The 14,192-nt window shown below is 43.9% G+C and overlaps 1 protein-coding gene across 1 annotated transcript in view; it reads left to right on the forward strand.

The window, feature by feature from the left end:
• LOC125902702 (protein unc-13 homolog A-like) overlaps positions 1–14,192 on the forward strand; it is a 61,996-nt gene that overhangs the window by 15,935 nt on the left and 31,869 nt on the right. The window contains exons 9-17 of the mRNA XM_049599241.1: positions 2,548–2,761; positions 5,184–6,284; positions 6,431–6,533; positions 10,419–10,462; positions 11,084–11,162; positions 12,690–12,695; positions 12,805–12,879; positions 13,006–13,225; positions 13,953–14,180. Of these exons, the coding sequence (XP_049455198.1) occupies positions 2,548–2,761; positions 5,184–6,284; positions 6,431–6,533; positions 10,419–10,462; positions 11,084–11,162; positions 12,690–12,695; positions 12,805–12,879; positions 13,006–13,225; positions 13,953–14,180 (2,070 nt within the window). The remainder of the gene's footprint in view (positions 1–2,547; positions 2,762–5,183; positions 6,285–6,430; positions 6,534–10,418; positions 10,463–11,083; positions 11,163–12,689; positions 12,696–12,804; positions 12,880–13,005; positions 13,226–13,952; positions 14,181–14,192) is intronic.

The following is a 14,192-nucleotide window of genomic DNA, read 5'->3' on the forward strand; positions in this document are numbered from 1 at the left end:
TGTGGGAGGGGTGACACATATTAGGTAGGATTTCTACTTGTGTGTCAGCTCTGTGCAGAGCCTACACACGTAGCCTACATACATGGCCTACACTGTTGTGAGCATTTATACTTGTGCGTGGTGTGTCTGTGTCACTCTGCAGTTACACCTCCAAAACACTAGTGGGCGGCAGGGGTTTTGTGAAGTGCTGTAAAGTTTAGTTGATTCAAAACACACATTAAACACACATTAAACACACAAATCAGCTTCACTATAACTTGCAGCATTCACAGACAAAGCATTTGTCTTTATCTGGACACATTTTCCCCCACAAATATAACATGCTAACGTTATTAGCAAAAGCCTATGGCATTTTACATTGTTTAAATTAGCCTAGCGACTAGCGGACATTTCCTCTGCTCATATGAAGCCAGGATAAATCACACACAGGACTTAAAATGCTATTTTAGTGGAGGCTTTATTGTCTTCACAATTTATTGTTTCTTATCTGTGAAATTAAAGTAAATAAACATTTAGTTTCCACTGAGGGAAATGGTTTCCTGCATTTCCTGCATTCTGGTGAATTTTAATGCATCAATTTATGGTGGAAAAACTCAAAATCAGGTGGCAGGTGACAGGTCAAAGTAATATTATAATATAATGTAATATAATGCAGTAAAGCTCTCGGGCATTCTGTATAACCCTCAAATATTTATTCTTCTGTAGATCAACCTTTCACACTTAATGTTATCTCTGCTCAGTCAACACACGTGAGCTTGATTTACTCTTCAGTCTTCTTTTGTGTTTTTTGTTTGGGGATCTAATCTCTTTAAATGTGCATGTGGCACCTGTTCACATCAATGACACATTGACTCATTTGAATTATTAAAACCTCCAGGACTTTAAAAGCTCATATGTGTTGTCATGTTCACAGACACAGTGGAAAATGTGGACAGGAAGAAAGTGAAGAAACTGATCAGTGTGTGCACATCTTTAGGTCATTTTAGAATCAAGAGGCTTGGCAAGATAATTTTAGCTTACCTTACTTTTTTTTTTTTTTTTTGGATAATGCACATTTATTTCTTCCATACTGACACTGCGTTGTATGATTTCTTATAGAGTAAATGAACCTTTCTCAAAGCGTTCTCATTTGTAAGTTAGCTTTTCTTGATGCAAGCTGATTGTAAGAGTATTTTTTAACATTGCTTTAAAAAGTGAGGGACAAAATCAGCCTTTTAAAAAGTGGTGGGGACATGTCCCTAGCGTCCCCAGTGTAAATGACACCTATGCTGTTGTCACTGTCCTTCTGCACCGTTTATAAATTGGAAATGTGTATGGAATGAGCTTTAAGTCTCAGTGTTCACCTTCAAACATGCAAAAAGCTCAGTGTCAGAACCTAAAGAGCCACTTCATCTAAATTCCCCAAGAAACACATTGGTTTTCCCCAGTTCAGCCCAAAGAACTGCTGCTCACTTGTTATTTTCTCTTTCTCGGACCATCCTCTGTAAACCCTAGAGATGGTTGTGTGTGAAAATCCCTGTAGATTTTCCGAAATACTCAGACCAGCCCATCTGGCACCAACAACCATGCCACGTTCAAAGTCACTTAAATCGCCTTTCTTCCCCATTCTGATGCTCGGTTTGAACTTCAGCAGGTCAATTAGCTACTTGTGTTAATGAACAGTTGAACAGATGTACCTAATAAAGTGGCCGGTGAGTGTACATTACGTATATGCAAATAAAACTGTCTTCCTCTATGTGTCTTGCTCCCCGTCTGTCTCTTTCTCTCTTGCTGTGATTAGCAGATGGTCTTATATAAGTGTCTGTCAGACTCACCCACACAACTGCAGAGACGGATCTCATCTCTGTTCACACTGAGGAAATGGAAAGAGCAGGGGGGTAATGATAGATGGTGAGCTGATGAAGTGAGCGAGAGACACGCGGGGACACCGTTGAAGTGAGAAACAAAGTTCGATGCCTTTAATTAGTGTTTACACGCCCAGACAGATGACGATGAAGGTGTAAGCGGTGCAGCAGCCTCCTTCGTCCGAGCGCCAGAGACGATGATGGATAATGATGAATGATTAATAGATGCTGGTTTCACTTTTGACTGATTCAGCACTGTTAAAGTCTCTCATCACTTCCCTCTGGGATGTTAATCTCTGATCTATGGAAACCACAGAAAAATAAAGCATGTCCTTCGTGAGCAGGAACGGGTTTATGTTCAGTTATGGTGATGAGAATGAGAAGGAAGCCGCTGATGACATTCATCATGTGCCTCATGTATGGATGCACTCTGAATGACCTATATGGGTCTGATGGGGGTTCAGTAGTGGAACGCTGCCATCTCATCTATATTATCTGTAATTACCATAGTACTAAAAGATTGGTTCAGTGCTGATTAGAGCCTCTTATCTTTGTGCCACATGACAAGTCGCCAGTTGGGATCATCTCTTTCATGATGTTCTTTTCTTTTTTCCTATCTTTTCTCTTGTCTATTTCTGCACTCTGTGAGGACGCCATCAAAAAGACTGATGCATGTTTTCTCTTGCCATGTGCCTCTGTGCAGATGAAGACCCAGACAGTGCTGTGGATGACAGGGACAGCGACTACCGCAGTGAGACCAGTAACAGCATCCCCCCTCCTTACTACAGCACATCCCAGCCCAATGCCTCTGTCCACCAGTATCCCATCAGCCACCAGCACCGCAGCTCCAGAAGCTACTCTTACCCACGCTCCGGCAACAGCCACGACCTCGACTACCAACATCAGAGGACTGTCAGGTGTGTGCCTGCGTCAGTGTGAGTGGGACGTGGAAGTAATGATCAGTATGACTAATGACTAATTCTCCTAGTCGATCAATAGTCGTCCATTAGTCGACTAGTCGCCCGCATGTTTACAATATTAATGTAATTATTAAATGATATATTTTGGGCGGGGCAACACAATGGTTTGAGTTGAAGGTGTGAGAAAGAATAGTATCAGTAACATTGTTAACACTGTGCTACATTACGGAGAAATACAAAACCATTCTAATGAACCTTCATTAATATAGGCCTATATTTTATCTACAAGTGCACGTCACACACTGAGCGAGCCGCCTGTTAATGACGCTGTGGGCTAATGGGCATGTAGCTACTTCCATGTTTCAGATCATACGTCATGTTTGTAGTCGACCAATGAAGATGAGTTTACATATCACCTTGGGTTCGTCCTTCACCTTCTCAAAATGATCCCACACTTTGGATTTCCTGCCCGACATGTTATTAACTAGCCTGTGGAATAACCGCAGGTACCAGCCCTGGAAATTAACCTGACTCCTGTCTGACTGCTGAGTGTGGACACTTCCTGTGTCTGTCCTTTCAAATTAAATTCACACATGGTCCAGTCATATAGGTTTGGATTTATTATGACAAACAGCTCCTGATAGAGTTTCACATTTTGGATTTCCTGCCCGACATTTTACCGCCTCTCTTGCCCTCGCTGCCTTTCTCTTTATACATCCATGGTGTTTTCCCTGTCCTGTACACGAGCCCTCTGTTGCTCATTCGGTAGAATAGTGTTGTATGTTCAGTGCAAGCCACTTCATTTGTTGTGTACGAACACCGCTACAGACAGCTAGAGCACCGTGCAGAGATATTTGCTGAATCTGACATAAAGTGTATTGGATTAGAATCGCTGACTGCACCTTTAATGATGTTAATTTTCTCAGTTGACTCAATGGTTAATTAACTAATTGTTGTAATAATCAGGACGTCTTTGGGGGTTTGAGGACATTTTGATCAGTGTTAAATTAAAAAAGATCTGGTTTCAGGTTAGAGGCAAAATTAATACTTGGAATTTGGCCATAGTTTGGGTGCCTACTTTGCAAGAGAAGGTACATTATATATATAATTCGTTGGGCTTATCTCTTTTTCCATAAAATTCTGGCATGCTATTCCTCTTGCAACGTTGCCAACACATTTGCAAAAATACATCAAAGCCTGTGGAATGATTGGGAATGATGTGCTATGACTTTCCTCAGACATTCGCCAAACTGTTTTTACGAAAGTCGCAAAAGACTGCGTTAAATTTCTTTTTCAAAATAACGACGTGGACAGAGCTAAAGTCACTCCTCTTTTGGGCTAGAACAAATCGTCATACTTAAACATGGAAAAATGATTAAAACTTTAAACGGTTCATGAGATCTGGGACTTTATTAGGCTAAAAGGACATTTTGATAGCTGATACGGTTTTCAAGAAATCAGCAGTGGTAGCAGACACCTGATCAAAATCATTTTATTATTTAGACCTGTGCAGAGAAAAATGTCAATTGTTGAATGACCATAGTCAATGAAATTCTCTCATGCAGTGTGTATGTGTGTCCTTCACTGGGTCACACAGACCAAACGCTATTTCTCTGTCAGAGTTGTTTACAATACTCTTTCATTTCTCAGCTTGTATTGACGTATTTCTCACGGACCGGGATTGAAGCTATGCGTCCCTTTACCCCTTCTTTTATGAATTATTCAACTCACAATCTAATGGTCAATACTGCACATAAGATTAGCAGCCTGTGTGACTGTATTGGACAGGGCAACCTGCCTACACCCCCGCCCATTCTTCTTCATCTCTCTCCTCTCAGCTCTCTCCACTCCGCTCTCTCTTTCTATTTGTCTCTGCGCTCTCCACTCCCTTCCTGTCTTCACTATCTCCCTCTCCCCCCATCCATCCTCCTTCCTCTCTGTGCCTCTATTCTGTTTTTAATAGCCCCATTCATCAGGGAGTATAAATACTTTTTCCCTGTTTGTTGCATTTCTGGATGCTTGTTCTTTTTCTTTTGTCAGCTTTCTGGAGGCCTCTCACCTTTCTGTTCTGCTCTATTTCTCGCTGCTTGTCTGGTACGCTTGTATCCCCGGTGCTTTTCATCGATTAGCCATCAGCATTATTCCTGGCCACCCCAAGACATGTAGAAAAGGTTTTTAGTAGGGCTGTCTGATAGAGTACAAAGTGTACAGGCCTCTGAGTGCTCGGATAAAGTGCTCTGTAAGCATTTTTGGGATTATGGCTCATAAAGGGAGGGAAAACTGTTTATTTTGTATGCGTACATGTATACATGCAATAATAACCTACATGTTTGTTATGTAACTGTATCCTTAGATAATTAGTCCATCCTGGGCATACAGTCTTGTGTCTTATCTCTGTTTCTGTTTCTCCTCCCTTCAGTCCCTCGGGGAGTTACGCATCTTCTGCAGAGCTGAGTCGGTGTAGCAGTCAGCTGAGCGAGGAGGACTATGGCGGTGAGTATGGAGAGAGGGATCCTTACGACGAGAACGACTCTTACCACTCCTGCCACTCCTCGGTCAGCTACAGTAAAGGCTCTCCTGACTGGGACCCTGATGAGACCCAGGGGGCGTACAGCGATGAGGGCGGCTACAGCAAAGACGGAGGAGAGGAGGCGGCTCTGTACGAGGAGGATGATGGAGGACTGTACGAGGGAGAAGAAGAGGGCCTCTATGAGGACGAGGAGATGATGTATGATGACGAGGATTTGTACAACTTGGATGGGACCCTCAGTGAGGACTTGGAGCCTCCGTTTACCCCGACCCCAACGTCAACAGCCGCCCCAACTCTGGATGTGCCCAGCTCCAGACCTCCACTAGAGAAACAGCCGTCCTTGCACCAACAGCAGCCCCCCACTCAACCCCCCAACCAAACATCCAACCAGTCTCAGCCTCCTGGCATGGCCCCGTCAGTACAGCCCCCCTCTGGTCAACAAACAGTCCAACCACCTAAGCAGCCCCAGCCCCAAACACAGCCTCAGCCACAGCCAGCCCCGTCTGCCACCTCCTTCTTCTCAATGGCCAAACCTCTAACAGCTGCAGTCACAGGCTTGGCCTCTACTTTCCTGTCTTCTGTTCCCACCGCGCAGCCTGCCCAGGCTCACCCTCCAGCCGCAGCCGCATCTCAGCAACAGCAGTCTGCCGCAGCCAGCAGCGTCCCTCCATCCCACCCAGCCACCGTGGCTAACTCAGCCTCACAGCCCCCCTCGACCGCCACGGGCCCTCCCTCCCAACAGACCCCGTCCTCTGGGCAGCCTCAATCCCATCTCAACGGTCCTGCCACCACACAGTCAGCTGCCCCTGAGGACCAGGCTGTCAATCTGGAGGAAGAGCCATGGCTGGAGGAGGAAGCAATGTTGGAGAAGGAGGCCAGGACGCCCCCTGCTCAGCCAGAGGAGACGCTCCCCATGGAGGAGACAGAGGAGCATTTTCAAGAGAGCCAGCCGCCGACGCCAGTAAAGGAAGAAGAGATGCCGCCTGAGAGGTAGGAGTGAAGGTTGAAAGTATTCAGATCAATGACAACAAAAATAGACCAGAAGAGAACCAACACATTCACCACCAATCCTATAAATGTATCAGCTGCAGACATTTTTGTTAAAACTCTAAAAAGTTTCTTTTTGTTTGTTTCAGTCCTCCAGTCATAGAGGAGCCCAAAGAGCCAGTGGATCCAGCAGTCAGAGCCAAAGAGAACTGGCTGAGGCTCTATAACAAAGTCTTAGAACAGCTTCGGGAGGTAAGATCACTGGTTTGAACCCCACCCTCACTCCAAATTCCAGTCCAGTCCTCCACAACAGTCCAGTCCAACTCCCAGAGCTGCGGGCCTGCTTGATTCAGCTCCACCCTGTAATCTAAAAGATACACCCGAGTTCAAGAGCCTCTAAAAGTGTCTACCAAGTCTCTGAAATATGAATGTGCAGTGCATTATTTATGTGCAAAGACAGGGTGCATACAGTAAGTTCTTGAGTTCTTTTTTTTTCTATGGTGTGTTTTTGCTGGACACCAGAAAGAAGACTTAAAGAGACAGTTCACCAAAAATATATTTCCTCTTCACTGTGTTGCTTTTTATCAATGTAGATTGTTTTGGTGTGAGTTGCTGAGTGTTGGCGATATTGGCCACGGAGATGTCTGCAAATTGTTCCCAGCTTGTCTCGTGAAATCAAGACCCCATTAATCAAGATAAGGAAGGTAGCCCATGTAGGAACTATTTATTTTTCTACCAAACTACACCCACTAACTGTATCACCGTGCAGAAGGAGGCATCAGTTGCTAGCTCACCTGGCAAAACTGAGTCCCTTTTTCCATTGTCACTCTTGGCCATGCCGAGCAAAGTCATGCTGCATCGATTTTTGTTTTCATTGTCAGTTTAGACGTGCCGTGCCACACCAAGCCACGCCGGAGATGGACCTTTGCTGGACTACATCCAAAAACTGGGTTGTACGCCCTTGTGTGTAGCGGTGACCTCTCTCCAACCGACGACCCCTTTTCTCTCCCCCAAACAAGCTTGTGTGTTGTGAAACTTAACTCACGTTTGTCTGCAGGAGCCCAGAGAGAAAGGTGTTTTTCAAAGTCTCTCAGTACTAGTGTAGCTTCTAACTGAATCTCTGTGGCTTGGAGTTAAGTTTCTCTCCTGCGTCCTGTTTGTACTTTAGATATCTGCTTTATTTTATTGTTCCATAATCACTATCCACCACATTAGAAGTTGTGTGAAGCTGCTGCTCGAAAACTCAACATTTCCTTATCTTGCTGCTTCACAGTAAAGGTTCATACTTTTACTTTTATTGTGAAGAATCTACAGGAAATTAAATGTGTTATTACTGAGCTGGCGGAACTTTGTTAGCAGCTTCTCTTCAGTAAAGGCAACTCTGATAATACGGCAGGGAGGACAGTGAGAGCAGAAACAGCCACAGTGAGATGTTGATGAAGAGCTGCAGACAACATGCTCTTACTGCGCGTCTGCAAACAGCTCACCTCCAACAGGTAAACTAAAACACATGCAGCAAAAATAAAAGGGGACTTTAGCTGTGAATCAGCCCGCTGCTTTTAAACGTCATCACCCAAGACGAGCCATCATCAGCTGAAGACACCTTCAAGATGGTAGTCCTGTTGTAATGGAAGTGCAAATCCCTGCTGTGCTGGGCTGCAGCCCAAACCAAGCCAAGTCAAGCCAAGTCAGGCCATGACTGTTGAAAAGTGTATGAGTAAGCTAAGCTGAGTAGATGCACACTTCCTTCTGCGCAGTGATATGGTTGATGGGTGTGGCTTGATAGAAAGAAGACACACAAACACATAAAACTGCTCACAAAAATGTCTGTGGATTATCTTGAGTAACCGAGTCATGATTTCTGGAAAGAGACATTGCTGTTAATGTTCTCAGATGTAGTTCTTAAGTGTTTTGAACACCACAAGCTGAGTGCCATCTAGTTCCATTATACTGGAGAGAAGGCAGATATCTCTACGACTGATATCTCCAAAACAATCTAGATTGACAAATAGCACTACAAGTGAGAGATAAACGATGTATTTTTGATTTGGGAATGAATTGTCCCTTTAATTTGTTTCATATTCTATGATAGCCACCTTTTGGTTGACAGACAGCAAGCTTGTTATTTTAGTTTGGGTGCAGCACCACACCGCTCCTCGACAAATCTGCTTGATTTAATTGTGCACATTCAGTTTTGCTTGATCAGTTTTCACTTGCACATTTTATTCACATATTCTGTTGCTATTCATTACCTTTGAATTCAGTTGTACAAAGAATTAATCACTTGCTTCGATGTTTATGTTGATGTGTGTCGCGTTGCGTTTTTGTACATTTGGCTTCCTTTCGTTTGTCCTTTTTTTTTTTGGTTTTGTTTTTGTTTGTGCCGACCCACTTTGTTTTCTTTCCAGTTTCATGTCATTGCCATAGTGACACTCGCATGCACTTTGCTCGGCCATCATTGGAGCATGCTGACAGGTAGGTACAATCTGACTGGATGCTTGAGAGAAAGGAGATGCGTGCAACAGATGTCTTGTTGAAGTTCTCACTGTGTAAACAGGCACCTTCACTATGCTCACTCATCTTCACAACAATTTGATCTGTTCTGTTGTAGCTTGTAAAAGCTCTCATCCAGTCTTATTGTCAGCCACACTGCATCAGGTTCTCCAAAAGACAGTTTTGCATAGTTACAAGATCAGTTTATGTATTCTCTAATTAATAAGGGTGACATTTCTTTTTAGTTCCCAGTTATGCTTGCCTATGAATCAAGTCTTGGCAGATTTCCTCAGGATTATTTCCCAGCTGTACAAATTGTGTTTGGCATCTTAGGGCGCATTCACACCAGGATAGTCCAGGGGACTTGGTTGGGCTGGGCGGGGAATGCCGAAAACTTTCACACCTTCATTTGGTTCGGTTCACTTTCACACTGCACTTTTTAAAGCGGACCAAACCACCTGCACAGCGTCACACAGTTACAACAGCTGCTTTTTTTCTTCCTGGTCAGTGCTTGTTTCGGGCAATACCGCCCCCAAACGAGCACTGACCAGGAAGGAAAAAAGCAAAAGGAAGAAGAAAATCCGGCTCAGCGACTGACCAGGACCAAAAACAGAAATCCATCCCCTTCCATTCCCTATCCATCATGTTGCTCTGTACATGAGACAAATGCAGCAGTACCAGAAAAGACAGCGAAGAGCGAGAGACAATGACGTGCTGCTGTGGTTAAACAGACGCCGAGCGAGGTTTAGTTTAGTTTAGTTTAGTTTATTAAGGATCCCCATTAGCTGGTACCGTAGTAACCAACTAATCTCCCTGGGGTCCAAGGATTTAAACATTTTCAGATTGCATAAATGTCCGTAAATCATACATATGCACTGCGCTCTACGTGACTTTCTGTCTTTGGTCCGCTGGATAGTCTGTTTGCATTTCCCACTGTAAGCGAACTGCACCAGGGTTCACTTGCAAGGAACCAAGACACCCAGTTTTCAAGCGGACCAGGGTTAGCTTGTTTGGTCCACACCAGAGTTCGAATGAGCGTTTGCACCACTCCAAACGAACCAAACTATCTGTGGAAGTGGACCAGGGTTTGTTTGAAGTGGATCAAATAGCGCCAGTGTGAATGCGTCCTTAGAGATCCTTGAGCATTAGCACTAAATAAGAGTTTTTACTGACCCAGCTCAATTTCTACCACTGATGTGACAACAAACAAATGAAAGGATGTAGGCTTTGTTTAAACATTGGGTGTAGGGGTGTCACATATATGAAATGTGGGGTTTGGGGAGCATCACACACTTAATTTCATGCATTCCGGTGAACTCTTATGCACCATTTTGTGCCCTTTCTGCACCATTTATGGTATAAATGTCTTTAATTTTGTCAAAGTAAAAGCCCTCTGCTACTTTAATGTTTTTTGGGGGGGGGGGGCAAATACACATTTTAGATATTAAGGGGGACATGTCGCCTGCGTCACCCTTGAAATTTTAACCTACGCACCAATGAGATGGGATTTTAGATGTGAAGAGCGTGATGAAGCACTTTCCTTTAGTGATGCAGCCTCATTCATACAGTATATGAATGTTAGTAAAGGCTGCAGGGATACAGTTAAATTTTCTTCCTCTTACATTCCTTCTTTGTCTCCTTCAGGCTCGAGGAGAGACCTCCAACTCCCTGTGGTTTGGTAAAGGAGGGTGAGTGTCTGCTCTCAGTTCCTGCAGTAATATCTCTCACACAGAACATATTATAAATCACACGGTGTATTAGTCGAGCTAATGCAATAACTCCATAAATTAAACTCAATTAAAATTATCCTCAGCTCATCATGGAAACCTGCCGCCACCGCCGCCGCCTTAGATTGAAAATGCCCTTCTTTAGTCCGGGAATCCTCCGTTCCATTTCATTCCGATCCACAGGCTCATTCAGCTCGTGGCATTTGGCCAGTGAGTATTGAGTGGCGGTGGGCTGCCCTGACTTAGCTGGCAGGTCATTTGTAGATGAGGCAGACCTCAGAGTGGAACTGAGGCTGCATACTGAATAAGCGCTAAGTTAGCCAAATAGAAACCCAGCAATTATACCCAGGTGTGAGGAGTGTCGCTGCCACTATTTGAGACGAGGCAGTCGACCTAATTAAACTCCAGTAAAGCCCTTGACTGGAGCATTAGAAACACTGATGGAGGGAATTACATCTGCCCCACAGTAACAAAACATGATTTCACAGTAAGACATTTTGATGAGAGAATCATTTTTTCTACTGTAAATTTCAATGAACATATTTATATGAATGTGCAATGGATTGTACTTTTCTTCTTCAGCATGGGAGGTGCACTGTACAGTATCGACAGCATGCCTGACCTTCGCAAGAGGAAAGCCATTCCTCTCGTCAGAGATCTGGTGAGAAACAAACACGGACACAAGCAGTAATGTACACCAGTATGAGGGGGTAATCACTGTTGTTGCAGACTTTATAGGTTTCTCTGGATCTCAGTGTACTCTAAATCAACAATCACTATTCCTGCCTCTCATGCTTTATAGTTGTTTTCTTACACTGAAAACATCTGAACTAGGGTTGCACCGATTGTGAAATTAACCTTCGTCCAATACACATTTTTTAGCGAATAGAGCTTGATGCATCATAATGTAACTCAGTACAACTTCTGTCAGCAGTTAGTTCTGCTAACAGCTAACATTAACTAGCTCTCCTCGTGCTGGTGTTAACATTGATTTGTTGATCAAAATGTCAATATGTAGGAAAAATAAGGAAAAATAGGGTGTGTCCTCTCTGATGTGTCAACAGGGAGACTTCTGCGTCCTCTGTTCGCCCTAAACGTGTTCTCTAATGTTCCTGGGACACCTTTAGTCTTGAGCTCTGCCTTTCAGCCTGTGCAAACTTGATGTAACACAAATGAAACACATCATCTACTGCCATCAGTAAATGTCATCTTATTTGCCAACAAGGCGAATGTCGGCCAATAATACCCATGTTGGGCTGCAATCGGTGCATCCCTAATAAACATGATTTCAGTTCCTCTGTACGTCTCTGTTATTTTTTTGTCTATAATCCAATATACTCATGAATACTCCTCATGTCGACGTCTGACTGTTGCCCCTTCCACAGTGTCATAAGCTCGATTTGTTGATAAATGCATGCATATCAGTGGTGTTGATATAATTACAGTAATTAATCAATGTAATTATGCTGTTCTCCTCTAGAGGTTAAGGCATACCTGTCAGATATGCATAGTGGCTCACACATACACACACAGGGATTCATAAATCAGTCTCTCCAGGATTTTGCAAGCTTTTTTATTGGGATAGTTGGAGCCTGAAATGCCTGATTTAACAGCTTAAAAACATGTTGTGATATTTTTAGGCATATTTTGCAAAGAAATTGTGTAAACAAACAAAAATTGGAAAGATTTTTAATGCATGATTTATGAAAAATCAAAGGAAACTTGTTACAGTGAGAATCAAACCACACTGTTTTGAGTTTGGGATTTATTTTACACTAGATGCTCGTCGCTTTGGTTCTTTCAGCCATTGTCCAGGTGTCTTTGGCGGTAGAAGAGTGTTGTGTGTTGTAGTGGAACATATTGGTTTACCCCCACTTTTGTGTAGAGCATCCTGGAAATACCTTTAGCGGCCATTTTGTTGTCATATGTGAGACGTCTGCATCTTGACAACCAGAAACAAGGAAGTCAGTTTGATGATGTTTTGTTGAAGACTTCTGTGATTGGTGAGACTTAAAGGAAACTGAGATGACTGGTCAGGTTTGAAGAAGTTGTGGTTCACAGGGATTGATAAAAATGTGCATGTATTGTACATACACGTATTGCTCGTGTCTGAAATCCCTAAAACATATTCCTTTCTGTTCCTCCTCCACATCTTCTCCTCTGTCTCGTCGCTGCCCGGCCTCATCAGGCCATGGTGAGTACCTGCTTGTCTCACACAGGAATCAAACATAAAGTCCACAGTCTAGTTCAAACATTCAAACATTCAAACATAAACACCTCCCTGTACGCCCTCTCGTCCCCAGTCTCTGGTGCAGAACTCTCGTAAGGCTGGAATCACCTCCGCCATGGCTTCCACCACTCTCGGCAATGAAGAGCTGGTGGGTTTCCTCGTCTCACTTCTTCTTCTTCTTCTTCTTCTTCTTCACAATTCTATTCAGGATTTTCAGACCTTTCATCACCGCCGGTGTAAAAACTCACATTTCTCTCCTTCATGCCCTTTGCAGAAAAGTCATGTTTATAAAAAGACCCTGCAGGCTCTGATCTACCCCATCTCCTCCACCACTCCACACAACTTTGAGGTGTGGACAGCCACCACCCCGACCTACTGCTACGAATGCGAGGGGCTGCTCTGGGGTATCGCCAGGCAAGGCATGCGCTGCTCCGAGTGCGGCGTCAAATGCCACGATAAGTGCCAGGATCTGCTCAACGCCGACTGTCTGCAGAGTAAGCATGGCAGCATCCGCTCACACACACATTTTTGCACACTTGCACAAAAACACTCTTTTTAACTTATGCATCTATTTTTACTTTGGTACACACACACACACACACACACACACAGCCGTCCACACAAACCCAAAACCTATTTTAGCTCCTCCTCTGTATCCTTCTGCCCGATTGACATGCCATTATTCTTGTCCTCTATCCACTCTCACATTCTCCTCCCTCTTCCTTTCCAATTTATCTCCTGAGTAATGTGCTGTCATACCCCTGCCTCTCCTCTCTCTCTTCCACCCATAGCCTTTGCATCCATACTGCTTTGTCTAATTCACCTCCACATGGGGGTGACTTATCCAATTCCCATACTGATTTTAGAGTCAATCTACGCTATGCATAATTCATCGCTCTGCTGTCTCCAAAGAGTCTCACAAGATCTCAATGCCAACAACATCTCTTGGTCTTTTACTCTCTATCTACTTTTTTCCTGACCAGATCAGTGGTTAAGTGGATTCAGTTTCTGCACAAATATTGGGAGGTTTGGGGTTTGATCCCCTGCCAAGTAATGTCAAAGACTTTCAAAATTGATTTGATGATATCTTAACTTGGCACTCAGCTTTAAAGAGATGGATTGCAGGGGGAAACAGGAGATAAGCTGCTAGTCTGTGCGCCATATTGCCTTGAATATATTTTACACTATAAACCGTTCTTCCTGCATCCTTCATCTCATCAGGAGCTGCAGAGAAGAGCTCCAAGCACGGGGCAGAGGACCGAACCCAGAACATCATCATGGTCCTGAAGGATCGCATGAAGATCAGAGAGAGGAACAAACCAGAAATCTTTGAGCTAATCTTGGAAGTGTTCGCCCTTGACAAAACAACACACGCTGCGCAGATGAAACAAATCAAGCAGAGCGTGCTCGACGGGACCTCCAAATGGTCAGCGAAGATCAGCATCACTGGTGAGTTAAGGG

Source organism: Epinephelus fuscoguttatus, linkage group LG15 (assembly GCF_011397635.1).
Source record: "Epinephelus fuscoguttatus linkage group LG15, E.fuscoguttatus.final_Chr_v1".
Classification (NCBI taxonomy): domain Eukaryota; kingdom Metazoa; phylum Chordata; class Actinopteri; order Perciformes; family Serranidae; genus Epinephelus; species Epinephelus fuscoguttatus.